Below are 15,297 nucleotides of genomic sequence, written 5' to 3'. Positions count from 1 at the left end.
GTCAGACCAAAGCGCATGCGCATGCCTAACGCGTGCGCGCTCCTAACGCCGGCCCCTGAGACGCGGAAGAGAAAGATGGCGGCGCCGAGCATCCCCACGCCGTTGTACGGGCACGTTGGTCGCGGAGCCTTCAGTGACGTGTACGAGCCCGCGGAGGACACGTTCCTGCTCCTGGACGCGCTTGAGGCGGCAGCGGCCGAATTAGCAGGGTGCGAGGAGGGTGCGCACCTCAGCGGGAGTCCTAGAGGCGGAAGTTCTGCCGCCCGCCTCCGGAAGTGGGGTCGGCCCACTTTCTGGTGATTGACAGCGGAGCGGGGTAGCGGATGGGTTTCCGGAGGGAGGGGATTAGTGCTTCCCTCTGGTGTTTCTTGGGGCTGATGATCACCCTGCCCTGCTTTTTGAAACCTGTTAATCTGAAGGATGTAAGCATGCCCTGAAAAGCAGCCATAGTGTGGCGACCAGAAACAAGACGTTCTGGAAACATTGCTGCTTTTCAATTTTCAGTTTTTCATGAAAGTGTATAATTCGTATAGGGTTACTTGCATAAATAGCAACCTCGGGCAAGGGAGGGGCACAAATGGTGGAGCAGTGAACTGTTAAACCACTCAACCAAGAAACAGCCGATGGCCATGTGAGCGCTTGGAATGTTACTGCAACCGAGAAACTGAATTTTCTACCAAACTGTTAGAAATGCCTTTGGTTAGAACTGTTATGAAAGACTTAAATAGTTAGATGCACTTGCCTGCAGGACCTTCACTAGCCTGATGCCTCGTTGTGTTTAATGACAAAAATAATAAATGCTTACATGGTAATGTTTAGTGAACAAAATCTGAGTTAAGAGTGGGCAAGATGGTTCACTTGGTAAAAGTTCTTGGACTTTTCGGTTGCAGTGCTGAATACCGTGCATGCCCACACATATATACACACACAAAATAAATCTAATAAAAGATTGTGCGGAAAGAATTTGGGTCATTAACTTAACGGTCAAGATTTCAAGTGGGTCTCTTGAAAACGAAATAACCAGCATGCTTACCCCTCTTAAGCTTTGTCGGTTTTTTCCACCTATAAAATGCTCTTAAAAATCAGTCCTTCATCATAGACAGTGGAGCATTTCGATTTACTGGAATACCTTACGGAATGCTGGATTGTAACTTGTATGCTCAGAATAGCCCAGCAAGATTTACAGCTGCAAATTGCATTGCAGAGGGTGCTGTAATGGAGCTGACCTTGTTACGAAGGCTTGGAATTCTAATTATTTATGAGACTGTGATGGTTATTTCCAAAAAGAAGCCACCTGGTAAGATTCACAGACTTTACTATGACCCATGTCAGAGATGTGGCTGCTTCTACAGCTAAAATTCCTGTGACTGCTTCTTGAGTAGTTGTTTGAAAAGTTAAGTGCCAGAAAATCCCATAAATGCCATTAGGCTGGCCAGTCAGTCATGGAAATTAAGTAGTGCTTTTGATGCATGTACTGTGATCAAGGAAATAAACTTACTAGAAAGTAACGAAGAGTTTTAAGTTTTGAAAGAGAAGATTATTGGCATTCTAAGAGCAGACATTGAGGGACTTTTGTCGAGCAGTCAATGTTCCATGTCTGTCTGAAGAAGTGGAGGGCTTTGCCCCTAGGATGTGCTGCTGGATTCTCCTTCAAGAGGATTGGTGGTAATTTACACACCTGAACTGTTACTAGGTTTGAGCTGTGCAGTAAGCACCCAGTGAGTGTCAGAAATTGTAAATATGTTTTATGTTTCCATGTATTTGAAGGTGAATGATGGTGCTGGAAAACTACATTATATATAGCATAAGCGTTGTCTCCTATGAAGAATATCTACAAAGGAATAAACTAAATTTTTTTGCTTTTCTTTGTCAGAGTGGAAATATGCCTTGAAGTAGGAGCCGGGTCTGGTGTGGTCTCTGCATTCCTGGCCTCCATGATAGGTCCTCGGGCCTTGTACATGTGAGTATGTGACGTTCCTCTACACTTCCTGCATCACTATGACTGTGGCCGTGATGAGAGAGTGAAATATTTTAAACACTTGGCAGTGTTTCAATAATGATTGGTCATAAATTACGCTCGTCACCGTTACAATTTCATGTTCACTCTTTCATGCTGTGCGATTTTAGAAGCAGCGTAACTTTAAGCTATCTTACTTTGAATTGCCTTCAAGTAAACAGTTTGTCAGAAAATAGCAAAAAAAAGTTCTTTTTTTTTTTTTTTTTTGCAGAGACCTTGAGAATACAAAAGCCAGGAAATTGTCATCAGAAGATTGTGCCATACACAAAACAAATGTGTTTCTTTCAGCTCGTTATTCCTATGTATTTTGCATAGCTGTTTCCTATCAGTAATTTCTTTCAGTTTTCATTTTGCTGGCTGCTTAAGCCGTACTGCAATAAATTCCTTCAAATGAGTATAAACAGATTTTTTTTTTAGCACTGTTTGTCATCAGTATAACAAGGCTTTGTTCTCTTTTTCTTTGCCATTATAAAAACATTCTGATTTTTTCCTACACAAGGTAGAGTTAACAAAGCATTTCTAAAGTCACTCAGTAATGTGTGACAGAAGCAAAATGTACACTGTCCTGATCTTTTTCTCCTGTTTATAGGTGCACTGATATCAACCCTGAGGCAGCCGCATGTACCTTGGAGACAGCACGCTGTAACAGGGTCCACGTTCAGCCAGTAATTACAGATTTGGTGAGCTTTAATCCTTGTTCAGTAGTAGTAATCAGTTTTCTTTCAATTAATTGAAGGTTAATAGGTTTTAGTGCAAATAAGCTTTAGTAATTAACTTTTATTTTATTTTGTTCTTATGAGACAAAGTTTCATGTAGCCCGGGCTAGCCTCAAACTTACTATATAGCTGAAGATAACTTGAACTCTTTATTTGTTTTAATTTTTAATTAAAACTTTCTTATTTTTAAGAGTATAGTATAATTACATAATTCCTTCCTCTAGATCCTCCAATATACTCCTCCTTGCTCTCTTTCAAATTCATGGCCTCTTTTTTTCTCATTGTTATTAGATAACATTCATACATACAAACACACATACATACATATACACAAATATACATACACACACACACATATATTCCTAAATATAACCTGCTCAGTCTGTTATTATCTGTATGTTTTCAAACCTGGCCATTTGGTATTAGATAAATGCTGGAGTTACAGGTATGCACCCTGCGAGTACTAACCATAAACATGACTAATTATGACTCTGTATCCAGTTCATACTGGCTTAAAGTTAAAAAGTGTTATACACCTGCTACCACAGGAGCTCGGGTGAGGTCACATTTTTTTTTCCTTAGTTCTGAGTGTCTCTCTGGTGTCTCTTGGGCAATCTGTCACCCTCACAGTAACATGATGCTTGCATTTGTGTCTTACTAGCAACTGCCCATAGGAGGCAGTACCTCCGCAGGAGTCATGAGATGAGTACTTTGGATCCACCTGGGTCATGTGTCTCAGGACTGGCTTTGACCTGGGTCACAGGCCCCCAACCCCAGTCCACATAGATCGTCCCCAAGCCAGGGTTGAGAATGAGAAGAGATGTAGTATTCATGTCTTAGTCACTTTTCTATTGCTGTGAGAAAGAGAGACTGTGCCAGGGAGAGAGAGAGGAATTGGGATGGGGCTGGACACAACTTGGCCCAGCATGGGCTTTTGAACCTCAAAGTTTCCAATTGACCTTCACTGGCACACCTCCTGCGAGGCTCCCATGTGAGCGTGTGGTGCCAGTCGCATTCACACTGCCTCAGTCCCCTCAAAAGCCAAGAGGACGTAAGCAGGGCAGTAGCAAGGAAACACAGGTCCTGGGGCCAAGCAAAATAAATGACAGCTTTAGAGCCACTGCCAGTTAGTTGTTTGCTTGTTGGTTGTTTCTTCATTCATTCATTCATTCATCCACTCTTTCCTGTGGTTCTCACTATATCCCAGTCTGTCTTGGGACTTTATATATAGTTGTAGATGACCTTTAATCCTAGCTACCCCTGCCTCTATCTCTCCAGTAGACCACGACACTCCCACTCCATTGTGTTTTTAATATATAATTTTTTTAAGTCTTAATTTTGTGGGGGGGGGGGCAGGAAGTGAGCACGTGTGTGTGTGTGTGTGTGTGTGTGTGTGTGTGTGTGTGTGTGTTGCCTGTGTGTATGTCTCTGTACTACATTTCTCCATTGCCCACAAAAGCCAGTGCTGCTTTTCTGGAGGTAGGGGTTAAAAGGCTAAAAAAATCTAGGGTACCTTTGAACTCTCTTTCGGTTGAGAATGACTTTCTGCCTTCACCTCCCAAGTTCTTGACTTCCTAATGTGCACCATCACACCCAGCTCTCCAGGTTCCCAACAAGCACTGTCCTTACCCTGATGACGACAGGCCACTCTCCCGCTATTTCACATTTACAGAAGAGTCCAAGAGACAAAAAATTCTTTTTTTTTTTTTTTTTTTGAGACAGGGTCTCTCTGTGTAGCCTTGGCTGTCCAGGACTTGCTTTGTAGACCAGGCTGGCCTCCAACTCACAGCGATCTGCCTGCCTCTGCCTCCCAAGTGTTAGGATTAAAGGCGTGCGCCACCACGCCCAGCCTAAGAAATTCTTTTCATATCAACAAAAACTAGAGTGTTGAGAAAAGGTTCTCGGGTTACTCACATCAGATCAACATGATGATGCAGAGCTTTGGGATACCCCAGTATGTCTGTAAAGAATATTACATATTTTTTGACAGAAAAGTAAAACTGGGGAGAACCAACCTAGACTGTTTTCAGAACAAATATGGAAACAAAGTGTCTTTGAAAACTGCAGTGTTAGTAAAAGCATCTCCAGGGTTGTCTCCTGGGTCTCCTGTCCAGCTCCAGAAGCCACACAGCAGCTCAGGGCCATGACTGGAGGCTCTCCACGCTGGAGTCAGTTCCGCAGGACTTAAAGTCGGCAAGCCAAAAAAACCAGAGACAGGCTTCAACAGAATTATTACAGTTTACAGATTTTTTTCCATTTAAAATACAGGGGTTGTTACAGCTGGCATAGAAAAGCTACCCATTCCTTAGCTGAGTTTACATGTTTAAAACATAGCAATCAGCTGGGTTTGGTGGCTCGCTCCTGTAATCCCAGTACTCAAGTGTAAGACAGATTTCAAGTTTACAGCTAGCCTAGGCTACACAGTGTGACTCCTTTCTCAAAATCAAAAGGGTAGACTTGTCATTGATGTCCTTTTTTAGTTTTAGAATACAGTCTTTAAAAATACATATCATGTGTTTCCTTACATTGTTAAACCATACAGACACACTTTACCTTTTACAAACTCATCGGTGTCAGTTACTCTGAGATGTATGGCACACAGGCCCATCCAGTTGGCTGCTCCGTGAAGCAGCTGGTCGTCTCCTATCTCTTCCCTGCTGTCCTGTTTCACTGCCATCTATTGGCAGTCTGCTCTCCCTGTTCATGTGCTCACGCAAGAAAACCAGACAACTCTGTCTAGTTATTTAGCACGAGGGCCCGCCATAGTGTCCCTAGGGCAAATGTGTATTGCTGCATGCACTGAACATTGGCCAGGCCTCTGTCACTTATTTTTCAACTCTTGGAGATGTTAAGGCAGGGAACTGACTAGGCCTGGTTAGAGACACAGGCACTAGACAGTCAGCCCTTGGTTCCTCTTTATTTAAATCTATTTTAATGTCAAAAGCTTCTGTGTTAATATTTTGTCCTTTTCCTTTTTTCAAAATCCATCCTGCAGTTATTACTGGGTAGCTGGATAATACAAAGCACTGTGGGTTAAAAAGTAAAATTTTTTCTGTTTCCTTACCCAGCATTTCTGGAAAATTATACTTTAGAGTTCTTTTAAGGAATTTGATTTCTTTGTGGAGTTGAAAACAAAGTTTTGTACACACATATACACACACACACACACACGTTATTTCCTCATTCTTGCCCTGTTGGAGGAACAGATTAATCATCTTTTGGTTTGCCAGCAAAGTTACATCCAAATTATTTCAAAGAATAATTATTGTTTCTACCTTTAAAGTAGGAGAAAAGGGGCTAGAGAGATGGTTTGGTTGTTAAGAGCACTGGCTGCTCTTTCAGAGGTCCTAAGTTCAATTCCCAGCACCCACATGTGTAATGGGATCTGATGACTTCTTCTGGCCTGCAGGCATTAATGCAGTCTGAGCCCTTACATTGTAAAGAACTAAATCAATTGATAGATAGATAGATAATCTTTTTTAAAAATTAAAGAAGCAGAAAAATAATTAGTTCTGCAAGAATATCGTCAACAACAGGTCTTAGGCATCCTTGGTGGTGTCTGTCATTCGGATAATATGTCATCTTATAAAAGATTTCTTTTGGGAACTGGTGGATGCCTTAGGTGGTACAGTGTCTGTCTTGCAAGCACCTAAGTGAGGTCCCAGGAATGAGTATAAAAATCCAGGCATGCCGGGCGATGGTGGCGCACGCCTTTAATCCCAGCACTCGGGAGGAGAGGCAGGTGGATCGCTGTGAGTTTGAGGTCGGCCTGGTCTACAAAGTAAGTCGAAGACAGCCAAGGCTACACAGAGAGACCCTGTCTCAAAAAAACCAAAAAAGAAAAAAAAAATTCCAGGCATGGCGGCATGCTTGTTTGTAATACCAGCCAGAGCTTAATGGGAAGTGGAAACAGATGGGTTCCTGGAGTCTTCCTGACTGGCCAGCCTTAGCCAGCAGTGAACTTCCAGGCCAGTGGGAGACCCTGTCTCAAACAGAAGGTAGAGAGTACCTTAGGAAAGATATCAGGGTTACCTCCACACATGTACATGTACACACACACACACACACACACACACACACACACACACACAGAGAGAGAGAGAGAGAGAGAGAGAGAGAGATAACTATTAAGTTCTTCACAGATCCACAGGGAATAGATTTAATAAAATCAGAGCTCTCCTTGTCCTCATATCAACTTCTAAACGTGAGCCCAGAGCGAGTAGAAGCCCCATTCAGCATCTGTTTGCTCTCACCCATACTTTACTCATTTTTAACCTAAGTTCATAAAAACTGCATCTGCATGAAAAAATTTTGAAGTATTTCTGTCTATAATTAACTTCCTTCCTGAAAAATGTGAAAGTAATTTTTTCCCCCAAGACAGGGTTTCTCTTGTAGTCCTGGCTGTCCTGGACTCAGTTTGTAGACCAGGCTGGCCTCGAACTCACAGAGATCTACCTGCCTCTGTCTCCCAAGTGCCACCATGCTCAGCCGGAGAGTAATCTTAAAGATTCGTTTATTATTTAAATCAGAATTCAGCCTAAACTCTTTTTGTTACTGCATCTAGGTCCAAGGCTTGCTGCCGAGATTGAAGGGGAAGGTAGACCTGCTGGTGTTCAACCCACCCTACGTGGTGACTCCGCCCGAAGAGGTAAGAGCACAGCAGGACCTGGTCACTGTCCCAGCTGTCCTGTATCACAGCAGGACCTCATCACTGTCCTGGCTGTCCTGTACCACAGCAGGACCTAGTCACTGTCCTAGCTGTCCTGTAGCACAGCAGGCCCTAGTCACTGTCCTAGCTGTCCTGTATCACAGCAGGCCCTAGTCACTGTCCCAGCTGTCCTGTAGCACAGCAGGCCCTAGTCACTGTCCCAGCTGTCCTGTAGCACAGCAGGCCCTAGTCACTGTCCCAGCTGTCCTGTAGCACAGCAGGACCTAGTCACTGCCCCAGACGTTTTGTGAGGCAAAATGACTTCAGTTACTGCTGCTAACAGTGCTCCTCTGACTGTACCGAGGTTGTCACTAACAGATACTGTGGGTGTCACAGAAGGAAACAAATACTGATGGGAGTACAAAGTGTAACCTGCTAGTCAGAATTCTCACCCAGATCAGGCCCCATCGCCATAAATACCAAATTGATAAAGTAAACTTTAAAAACACTCCAGTCAACCATAAATTCATCAGCAATTTCCTTCTCAAAGTCTCGAGTTTCATCCATCATATTTTTAGAAGTTAAAAGTGTAGGGCCACTCCCGGTCTTTCATAGGGAAAGAAAGGAAACACGTGTATTTAAGAATCTCCATATGAGGCGGTAAGCCATATCAGTGTTCTCCTAGAAGGTGAGGGAACATAGTTTAATAACAGACAAACGCTAGCTTCCCTTTAATTAAACCTGTTGTATTGTTTGGTGATAATTCTCTGACAAAGCTGATAAAGATTACACTCACTTCCACTTCAAGATAGAAGGCATCCATTTGCCTTTTCTGACTGCCCTTGCTGTGCTCACATGCACTGAGGAGCCGGAAGTAAGTCACAGTCAAAAAGGGAACAGCACTGCAGTGTCTTATATTCTGTTTACTGCTCCTTTAATAAAATACCCCAGGTTGGGTAATTGATAATTTCTCACAGTCTGGAGGCTGAGGAAAGCAATCTCAGCGCATGTGTCTCTGGCAGAAGCCTTTCTCCTGCGTTATGACAGAGACATCACACACTGAGAATGAGGAGACATTCATAAACTCATGGCTCTTTTCTCCTTTTTTTTTTTTTCCTCCTTTATTAATTTATTCTCGTTACATCTCAATTGTTATCCCATCCCTTGAATCCTCCCAATCTTCCCTCCCTCCCAATTTCCCCTTATTCCCCTCCCCTATGACTGTTCCTGAGGGGGATTACCTCTCCATCTATATGCTCATAGGGTATCAAGTCTCTTCTTGGTAACTTGCTGTCCTTCCTCTGATTGCCACCAGGTTTCCCCGTCCAGGGGACATGGTCAAAGGTGAGGCACCAGAGTATGTGAGAAAGTCATATCCCACTCTCCACTGAGAGAATCATGGGAGAAAGGCAAAGTAGAAGGACCCAGAGGGTCCTAGAAGCCTACAAGTAGAACATTATGATAGGCAGATTTGGGCCCAGGGGTCCCGCTCAAACTAAGGCACCAGCCAAGGACAATACAGGCGGTAAACCTTAAACCCCTACCCAGATCTAGCCAATGGACAGAACACTCACCACAGTAGAGTGGAGAGTGGGATATGACTTTCTCTTTTCTCCTTTTTAATATGGCCCCAATGCATCACGGCCCTCATGATCTCCCTAACCCTAATCAGACTTCCTCCACACGCACTTGGTGTTTCGATGGGAGATGGAGTTTCCAATATATAAACTCAAAGCTCAAGAAAAAGCTATGAAAATGAATCTTGTGATAAAAATGGTTCAATCCAGGCCACAGATAGCTTAGTGGGTAACAGTGCATGCCCATGAGCCTACTCCCCAAGATGCACATGGGTAGAAGGAAACTCCCAAAAAACTGTCCGCTGACCACATGTACCACATGCATACACAGAATAAATCAATACATTTAATTTTTAAAAATGTTTCAGTCTAATAATTCTGATCTTTAAGATGAAATCTTAAAAACCATTCAATAGCTTGGTGTGCTGGTACATGCCTTCAGTCTCCCAGCAGTCAGGAAGCAAAGGCAGGCAGATCTGAGTCGCAGGCCATCCAGGGCTATACAGTGAGACTGTATCTCCAAACAAACACGAATCATTCAGCGCAAGGATAAAAACTAAAATGGACAAACATTTATTACATTCCTATTTATAATGCCCACGTGAGCCTGTGTGTGCAGCAAGAGGGGTTAGTTCACAGTCAAGAAGATTATGGTTCATCCTGAGAAAACCAGTCACTGAAGAAATAATTGAGAAGATGGTGGTCCACTTGAGGCCTCAATGTGTTTCTAGCTGTAGCACTAAGCTAGGTGTGTCCCTGAGCCTTATGTCTGCAGAGATACAAGGGAGGACCAACTGCTGCCAATACCTTGGGCTCTTTTGCAGACCCAGGAGATCTGGTACCTTAATTCCCACAGCTGAATGATTAGATGGGGTTAGGATGCAGGCCCAGCAAGATGGCTCAGCAGGTAAAGATGCTTGCCAACAAAATCTGAGTTCTAACCAGGAACTTAGCATAAAAGTGACTCCCCAAAGTTTTCCTTTGATTAGTGCACACACACTGTATGTGTTTTTGTTTTTGTTTTTGTTTTTGTTTTAATCCAGAAAAATTAAAAAGCAGTAGTCTGGAAACTAAATGAAACATGATTTCAGCCCATACAGTATAAAGGCAAAGTAAAAGCAATCACAGAGGTTAGAAATAAGAAACTTAAAGAGATGGCATCCAGAAGACATTTAAATAAGAGTTGAAGCCTTAAAAGTCTGTGGTCTCTACAGAATCAAGAGTGGACCCACTCCGTGGCCCAGGGAGCAAGCCAACAGAAGGCCACAACACAGGCCTGCTGCCTTCTAAAATGGAATCCTCCCTTTTTTAAATTTTTTTTTATTATTAATTTATTCTTGTTACATCTCAATGGTTATCCCATCCCTTGTAACCTCCAATTCTTCCCTCCCTCTCATTTTCCCCTTATTCCTCTCCTCTATGACTGTGACTGAGGGGGATTACCTCCCCCTGTATATGCTCATAGTGTATCAAGTCTCTTCTTGGTAACCTGCTGTCCTTCCTCTGAGTGCCACCAGGTCCCCCACTTCTTTGGCCTCAGGGCTGGGCTGGTGCTAGACATTCCTGAAGTCATCTTCAATGATAAGCAGATAAACGGGGCTCAGTAACCACAGGAAGTCCTGCCACATTCTGGAGTGGAACACCGACTAGAGAGGCCTGATGGGGACTGACCCAACCCCTCCCAGCTGTTGAAATAGCCAGACAAGTTCCCATAGAGGGATGGAGTGAACAGAGACGGGAGTGTGAACCGGAGGAGCTCGCCCAGAAGAAAAGCAGAGGCATCAGCCAAGGGAGGGCTGCAGAAAGAAAACCGGATGCAAACGTGGAATTAATGGATCTCCTAATGTGACTGCAAAACCACAGTGAGAGGGAGGATGATAGGTGTGGGAATAATCAGAATTAGATTCAAAGAAAGTCACGCTAAACACGCTAAATAAGATCCATTCCTTCAGTAAGGTACGGTAGCAACATAAAAATGAGTTAGAACTGCATCAGAGGAAGTGAGCTTTCCTTGAGATGTTGGTGATGGGGCTGGGAAGATGGGTGAGTGGATAAGGTGCTTTTGAAAAGGAGGACCCATGTAAAGGCCACATAGCAGTGCATCTGTAACCCCAGCAGACCTGTGGCCTGATGGAAGCCCAAAAAGCAGCTAGGCTGGTTCAGGCAGTGGTGAGCAGGAGAGACCCCTGGCTCCCACAAGATGGACGGCAAGGACTGCGTCTGACTGCACACGCCCACTCACACACATACATGCTATACATGACACCACCTACACACGAAGAGAGGCAGGGAAGGACATGGAACAATCCTACATTCTGAACCATGGTTGAAAACAAAATTGCTGATGGTAGGAGAGACAGACAAGCACAATTGGAAAACCTTCCCTTATAAGCAGGCATATATAGATTTTTTTGTTTTTTGTTGGTTTTTTTTTCCTTTGTAAAATTATGTGTTTGATTGTTAAGGGCTCATTTTAAATTGGGAAACATACGCTGTTACTAAGTTACTCAAAACAAAAAACATGATAGTATATAAAACTAAAATCAAATACGGGTAAAGGCCACAGCAAGCAATAAGAACACAGTCGTGTCAGCACTGAACTTAATTTTCATTTATTTCTTCAGAATATTCCTGTGGTACTGATTGAACTCCATCCATGCCAGATGGGCTCTGACACTGCGCTGCATTCTGTCCCTTGGGATTTTAAGACAGGGTCTCACCATGCAGCTCAGGTTGGTCTTGAAACTGCAATCAGCCTTCTCACTCCAGTCCTAAGAGATTGCAGGTGTGCCCAGCAACCCAGTACACTGTCCTGTTTGTTGGGTGATTGTAAGCGCTCTCCTAGCACAGGGCTTCATGAGTTTTGCAGAGGGATGTTCAGAAGCCAAGCTACATTCGTTTGAAAATATGTACTTGTTTTCAGTGATGTTTTATGTCAAAAAGATCCTAATCTCAATGAAACCTGCATCAAGTCTCTCTGGTTGGTGACAGGTAGGAAGTCACGGAATAGAAGCAGCATGGGCTGGCGGCAGAAATGGCCGCGAAGTCATGGACCGGTTCTTCCCCCTGGCTTCAGAGCTCCTCTCCCCAGGAGGGCTCTTCTACTTAGTTACCATAAAAGAAAACAATCCAGGTAAGAGAAAGGCAGCTCCTTGTTAGCTGTTTACTTTGCTGACAACAAACGTGAAGTCTTATAAACGTAACTGTAGCTTATAAAGTAACCTGGGCTGTTGAGCAATTTAATCACTGACAGCAGCTAATACAGTCAGAAGTTCATGTTGAAAAAGGAGAGTTTTAAGAGGTAAAATGTTCATATTTTAAAAGCTGTTGTCTTCCTGGGACAGCGCAGTTTTCCCTCATTCATAAACTAGTATTCACATATAAACTCTGCCCTCTAACAATTCACCCTGAGCGTGGGTTCCCTCTCATGGAGCAGGGTAAACAACAGCTTTGGCAATGGCCTGTAATGTTTGTGGGGAAAGTTGGTCTATTGTATCCCACTACCCACTCATTGTGTGGGGAGGGGCTGTTTGGTACTGTTTTCTTAGTTCAGTCTTTTTCAGTTTGTTTGTTTGTTTGTTTGTTTTTAACTAAGATTTTGTCTAATTTGGTTTTTAATGTGTTTGTGTGTGCAGGAGCCTAAGAAGGCCACACAAAACCATTGGATCCCCTGCAACTGTAGTTAAAGATGGTTGTGAGCCATCATGTGGCTGCTGGGACACGAACCCAGGCGCTCTACAAGAGCTGAAAATGCTCTTAACCACTTGGGAGGCAGAGGCAGGAGGCTCTCTCTAAGTTTAAAGCCAGCCTGGTCTACAATCGAGTTTCAGGACAACCAAAGCTACACAGAGAAACCCTATCTTTCTCTAGCCCCAGGTTTTATTTTCAAAAGAAGTAAACTCATTTCCACTCTCTGGGCACTGCCAGGATTCAGTTTGTCCATTTTCATTGGCCTGCCCAGAAAGGATATATGGTGCACATTGTCACCATCCAGCTAAAATTTGGTTGCTTGCTATAGTATCAAGAAATGATGATTCTGTGTAGTCTAAAGTGGGCTACTCCACAAACCAGGAACTTAGGTCCTGTTGGAATCCTCAGAGCATCTTAAAGCTGTGTCCCCTGCTCTGAGATCCAAGCTTGAGTTAACACTCAGTTGGTGTATACACTGTTTAATCAGAGGAATTTAATGTGTTTATCAAGTCGCCCAGTGATCATGCATATCACCAAATGATTTATTTTGATTTTACCTTTGGTTTTTTGTTTTTTTGTTGTTTTTTGTTTTTTGTTTTTTTCATTTTAGAAGAAATTTTGAAAACACTCAAGACAAAAGGTCTGCAAGGGACCACAGCACTTTGCAGGCAAGCAGGCCAAGAAATCCTGTCAGTCCTCAGGTTCAGCAAGTCCTAGCATCCTGAAAGGCACTGAAGTAAGCAAGAGCTGCCGGAAGCTCAGCACACTCAGTGGGTCTGAGACTGGTGACATTCTTTGGACGAGAAACTTTATCAGACATTTGTCATTAAAAAAGGTAGAGCTGGATGGTGGTAGCACGCGCCTTTAATCCAGCACTCGAGAGGCAGAGGCAGGAGGATCTCTGTGAGTTTAAAGCCAGCCTGGTCTACAATCAAGTTTCAGGACAACCAAAGCTGCACAAAGAAACCATGTCTTTCAAAAACAAACAACAAAAGAAGAGGATGAAAAAAGGGAGACCTGGATCAATGTCTAAGAGGTTAATACATGGCCTGCTAGGATAAAGCATTGGGGTTCAGTTTTTAGCGCTCACATAGTAGGTCACAGCTTCCTGGAACTCCAGTTCCAAGGGACCCTGCCCTCATGGCATACATACATAATGCAAGCAAAACACCATACATAAAAACAAAATAACTAAACCTAAAAAAAAAAGAAAGAAAAAAAGAAAGCTGGGGCATTTTGTTTTTAGAAAATCAAGCGTATGAGCATTTCTGTACATATGCAAGTAAATATTTATAACTTATATTTTATATATAAAAAGATGTTTGATTTAGCATTAGCTACAGTAGCAAAGCAATATGACCCCAAATAAATCTATCCATTCTACTGAACATATAGCCACGAAACAAGTCACTCACTGAAGCACAGGCTCCATTGCAGCTGGTTACAACTGAGTGCAAAAAAGCTGCAGATGAATTTTGAAAAGCCAGCCAAAGCAGTGTATTGATATATGTGTATAACAAAGTATTGGGGGATAAACTGCAGGAATAAAGGAACTTTCACTTTTTTGTGGTGGCATTTGTTTTTACACAATTGTAGTATTAAAGAATGACTGGATTATCATAGTCAACATGATAAAAATCTTAAGTGCAGTCTAATAGCTGTGATTTCATTCTTTGAATAAAATAACATCAATGGCTGCTACAAGGTGTCCATCCTCATTTCTCCAGTTATTCATAAAGGCCACCAGATGCTAGTGATGTCATCCAGAAAGTCCAGCCTCCTCTGAGGTAATCTTAGATGATAATTTGTAGGGATTTCAACCACCCTCCCTCTCTGAGATATTTCTTTAGGGGGTGGCTACTGGAATGTTACCTATGTCCCAGTGGGTAAACCTGTACCCATGGACATGGCAGCACTGACTGGACTCAGGGAGTTAAGTAAATATATAGACTTTAAGAGAGTGAGTATGTGTGTGTGTGTGTGAATATATACCATATAGGGGCAGTACCTATAGAGTCCAGAAGACAGTGTCAGATGCCCTAGAACTGGAGTTATAGGTGGTTTTGGGCCAACAAACACAAGTGTTGGAAAACAAATCTATGTCCTCTTAAACAGCAGTAAGTGTTTTTGACCAATGAGCCATCTCTCCAGCTCTGTAAACGTAAGTTAAAAACTAGAGTGCGAAGTTACAAAGGCGTCAAGAGGAACTTGGGGGTGAATATGATCAAGATATACTGTGTGCCTATATGAAAATTTCAAATAATAAAATTGATAATAATCCTAAGTTCATGATAGGGTAGTCAGGGTCAGAATAACTTAGTGATCGATATTCTGTATTCTTATCTGCCAAGTATCAGGCCAAGAGCTGTCACTCAAAGCAAGAGCAGTTGTGATATTAACAGGGTCTTGCTCCAGAATCCAAAGGGCCTTGCCCAAGGGCCACCACTGGCCCTGTATGGGATCCTTGTCCGCCACAATGTCAAAGAACCACTGGATTTGCTGGACTACATGGCCAGAGTGCCAGAGCAGCTTCTGCAGCCTGAGCGAGAGTACGGAAGAAGCAGGTTTTAGGTGAGACCTCTCAGATATCCGGGAACCTATAGTCTTGCCTCTGGGTCCTACGGAAATGCTGCCAATGTGCCACATTTG

At 43.1% G+C, this 15,297-nt stretch overlaps 1 protein-coding gene across 1 annotated transcript; it reads left to right on the top strand.

Moving 5' to 3' along the window:
- On the top strand, nt 1-14,352 carry HEMK2 (HemK methyltransferase 2, ETF1 glutamine and histone H4 lysine). The gene is made up of 6 exons (XM_084802356.1): nt 1-209; nt 1,874-1,960; nt 2,607-2,697; nt 7,298-7,381; nt 11,950-12,091; nt 13,259-14,352. The coding sequence occupies exons 1-6, from the start codon at nt 16-18 to the stop codon at nt 13,363-13,365; spliced, it is 705 nt and encodes a 234-aa protein (XP_084658482.1). The 5' UTR covers nt 1-15; the 3' UTR covers nt 13,366-14,352.
- The last annotated feature ends 945 nt before the right edge of the window (nt 14,353-15,297 follow it).

Source organism: Acomys minous (assembly GCF_964271855.1).
Source record: "Acomys minous genome assembly, chromosome: 11".
Classification (NCBI taxonomy): Eukaryota; Metazoa; Chordata; class Mammalia; order Rodentia; family Muridae; genus Acomys; species Acomys minous.
This window is presented reverse-complemented; position numbering and strand designations above follow the sequence as displayed.

What these genes read in the sequence shown, in the direction of transcription:
- HEMK2 (XM_084802356.1), top strand. Translation starts at nt 16, where the DNA reads ATGCGCATGCCTAACGCGTGCGCGCTCCTAACGCCGGCCCCTGAGACG. An exon ending in GGTCCTCGGGCCTTGTACAT is followed by an intron (nt 1,961 to 2,606) that starts GTGAGTATGTGA and finishes TCCTGTTTATAG; the next exon opens with GTGCACTGATATCAACCCTG. An exon ending in CATAAAAGAAAACAATCCAG is followed by an intron (nt 12,092 to 13,258) that starts GTAAGAGAAAGG and finishes TTTTCATTTTAG; the next exon opens with AAGAAATTTTGAAAACACTC.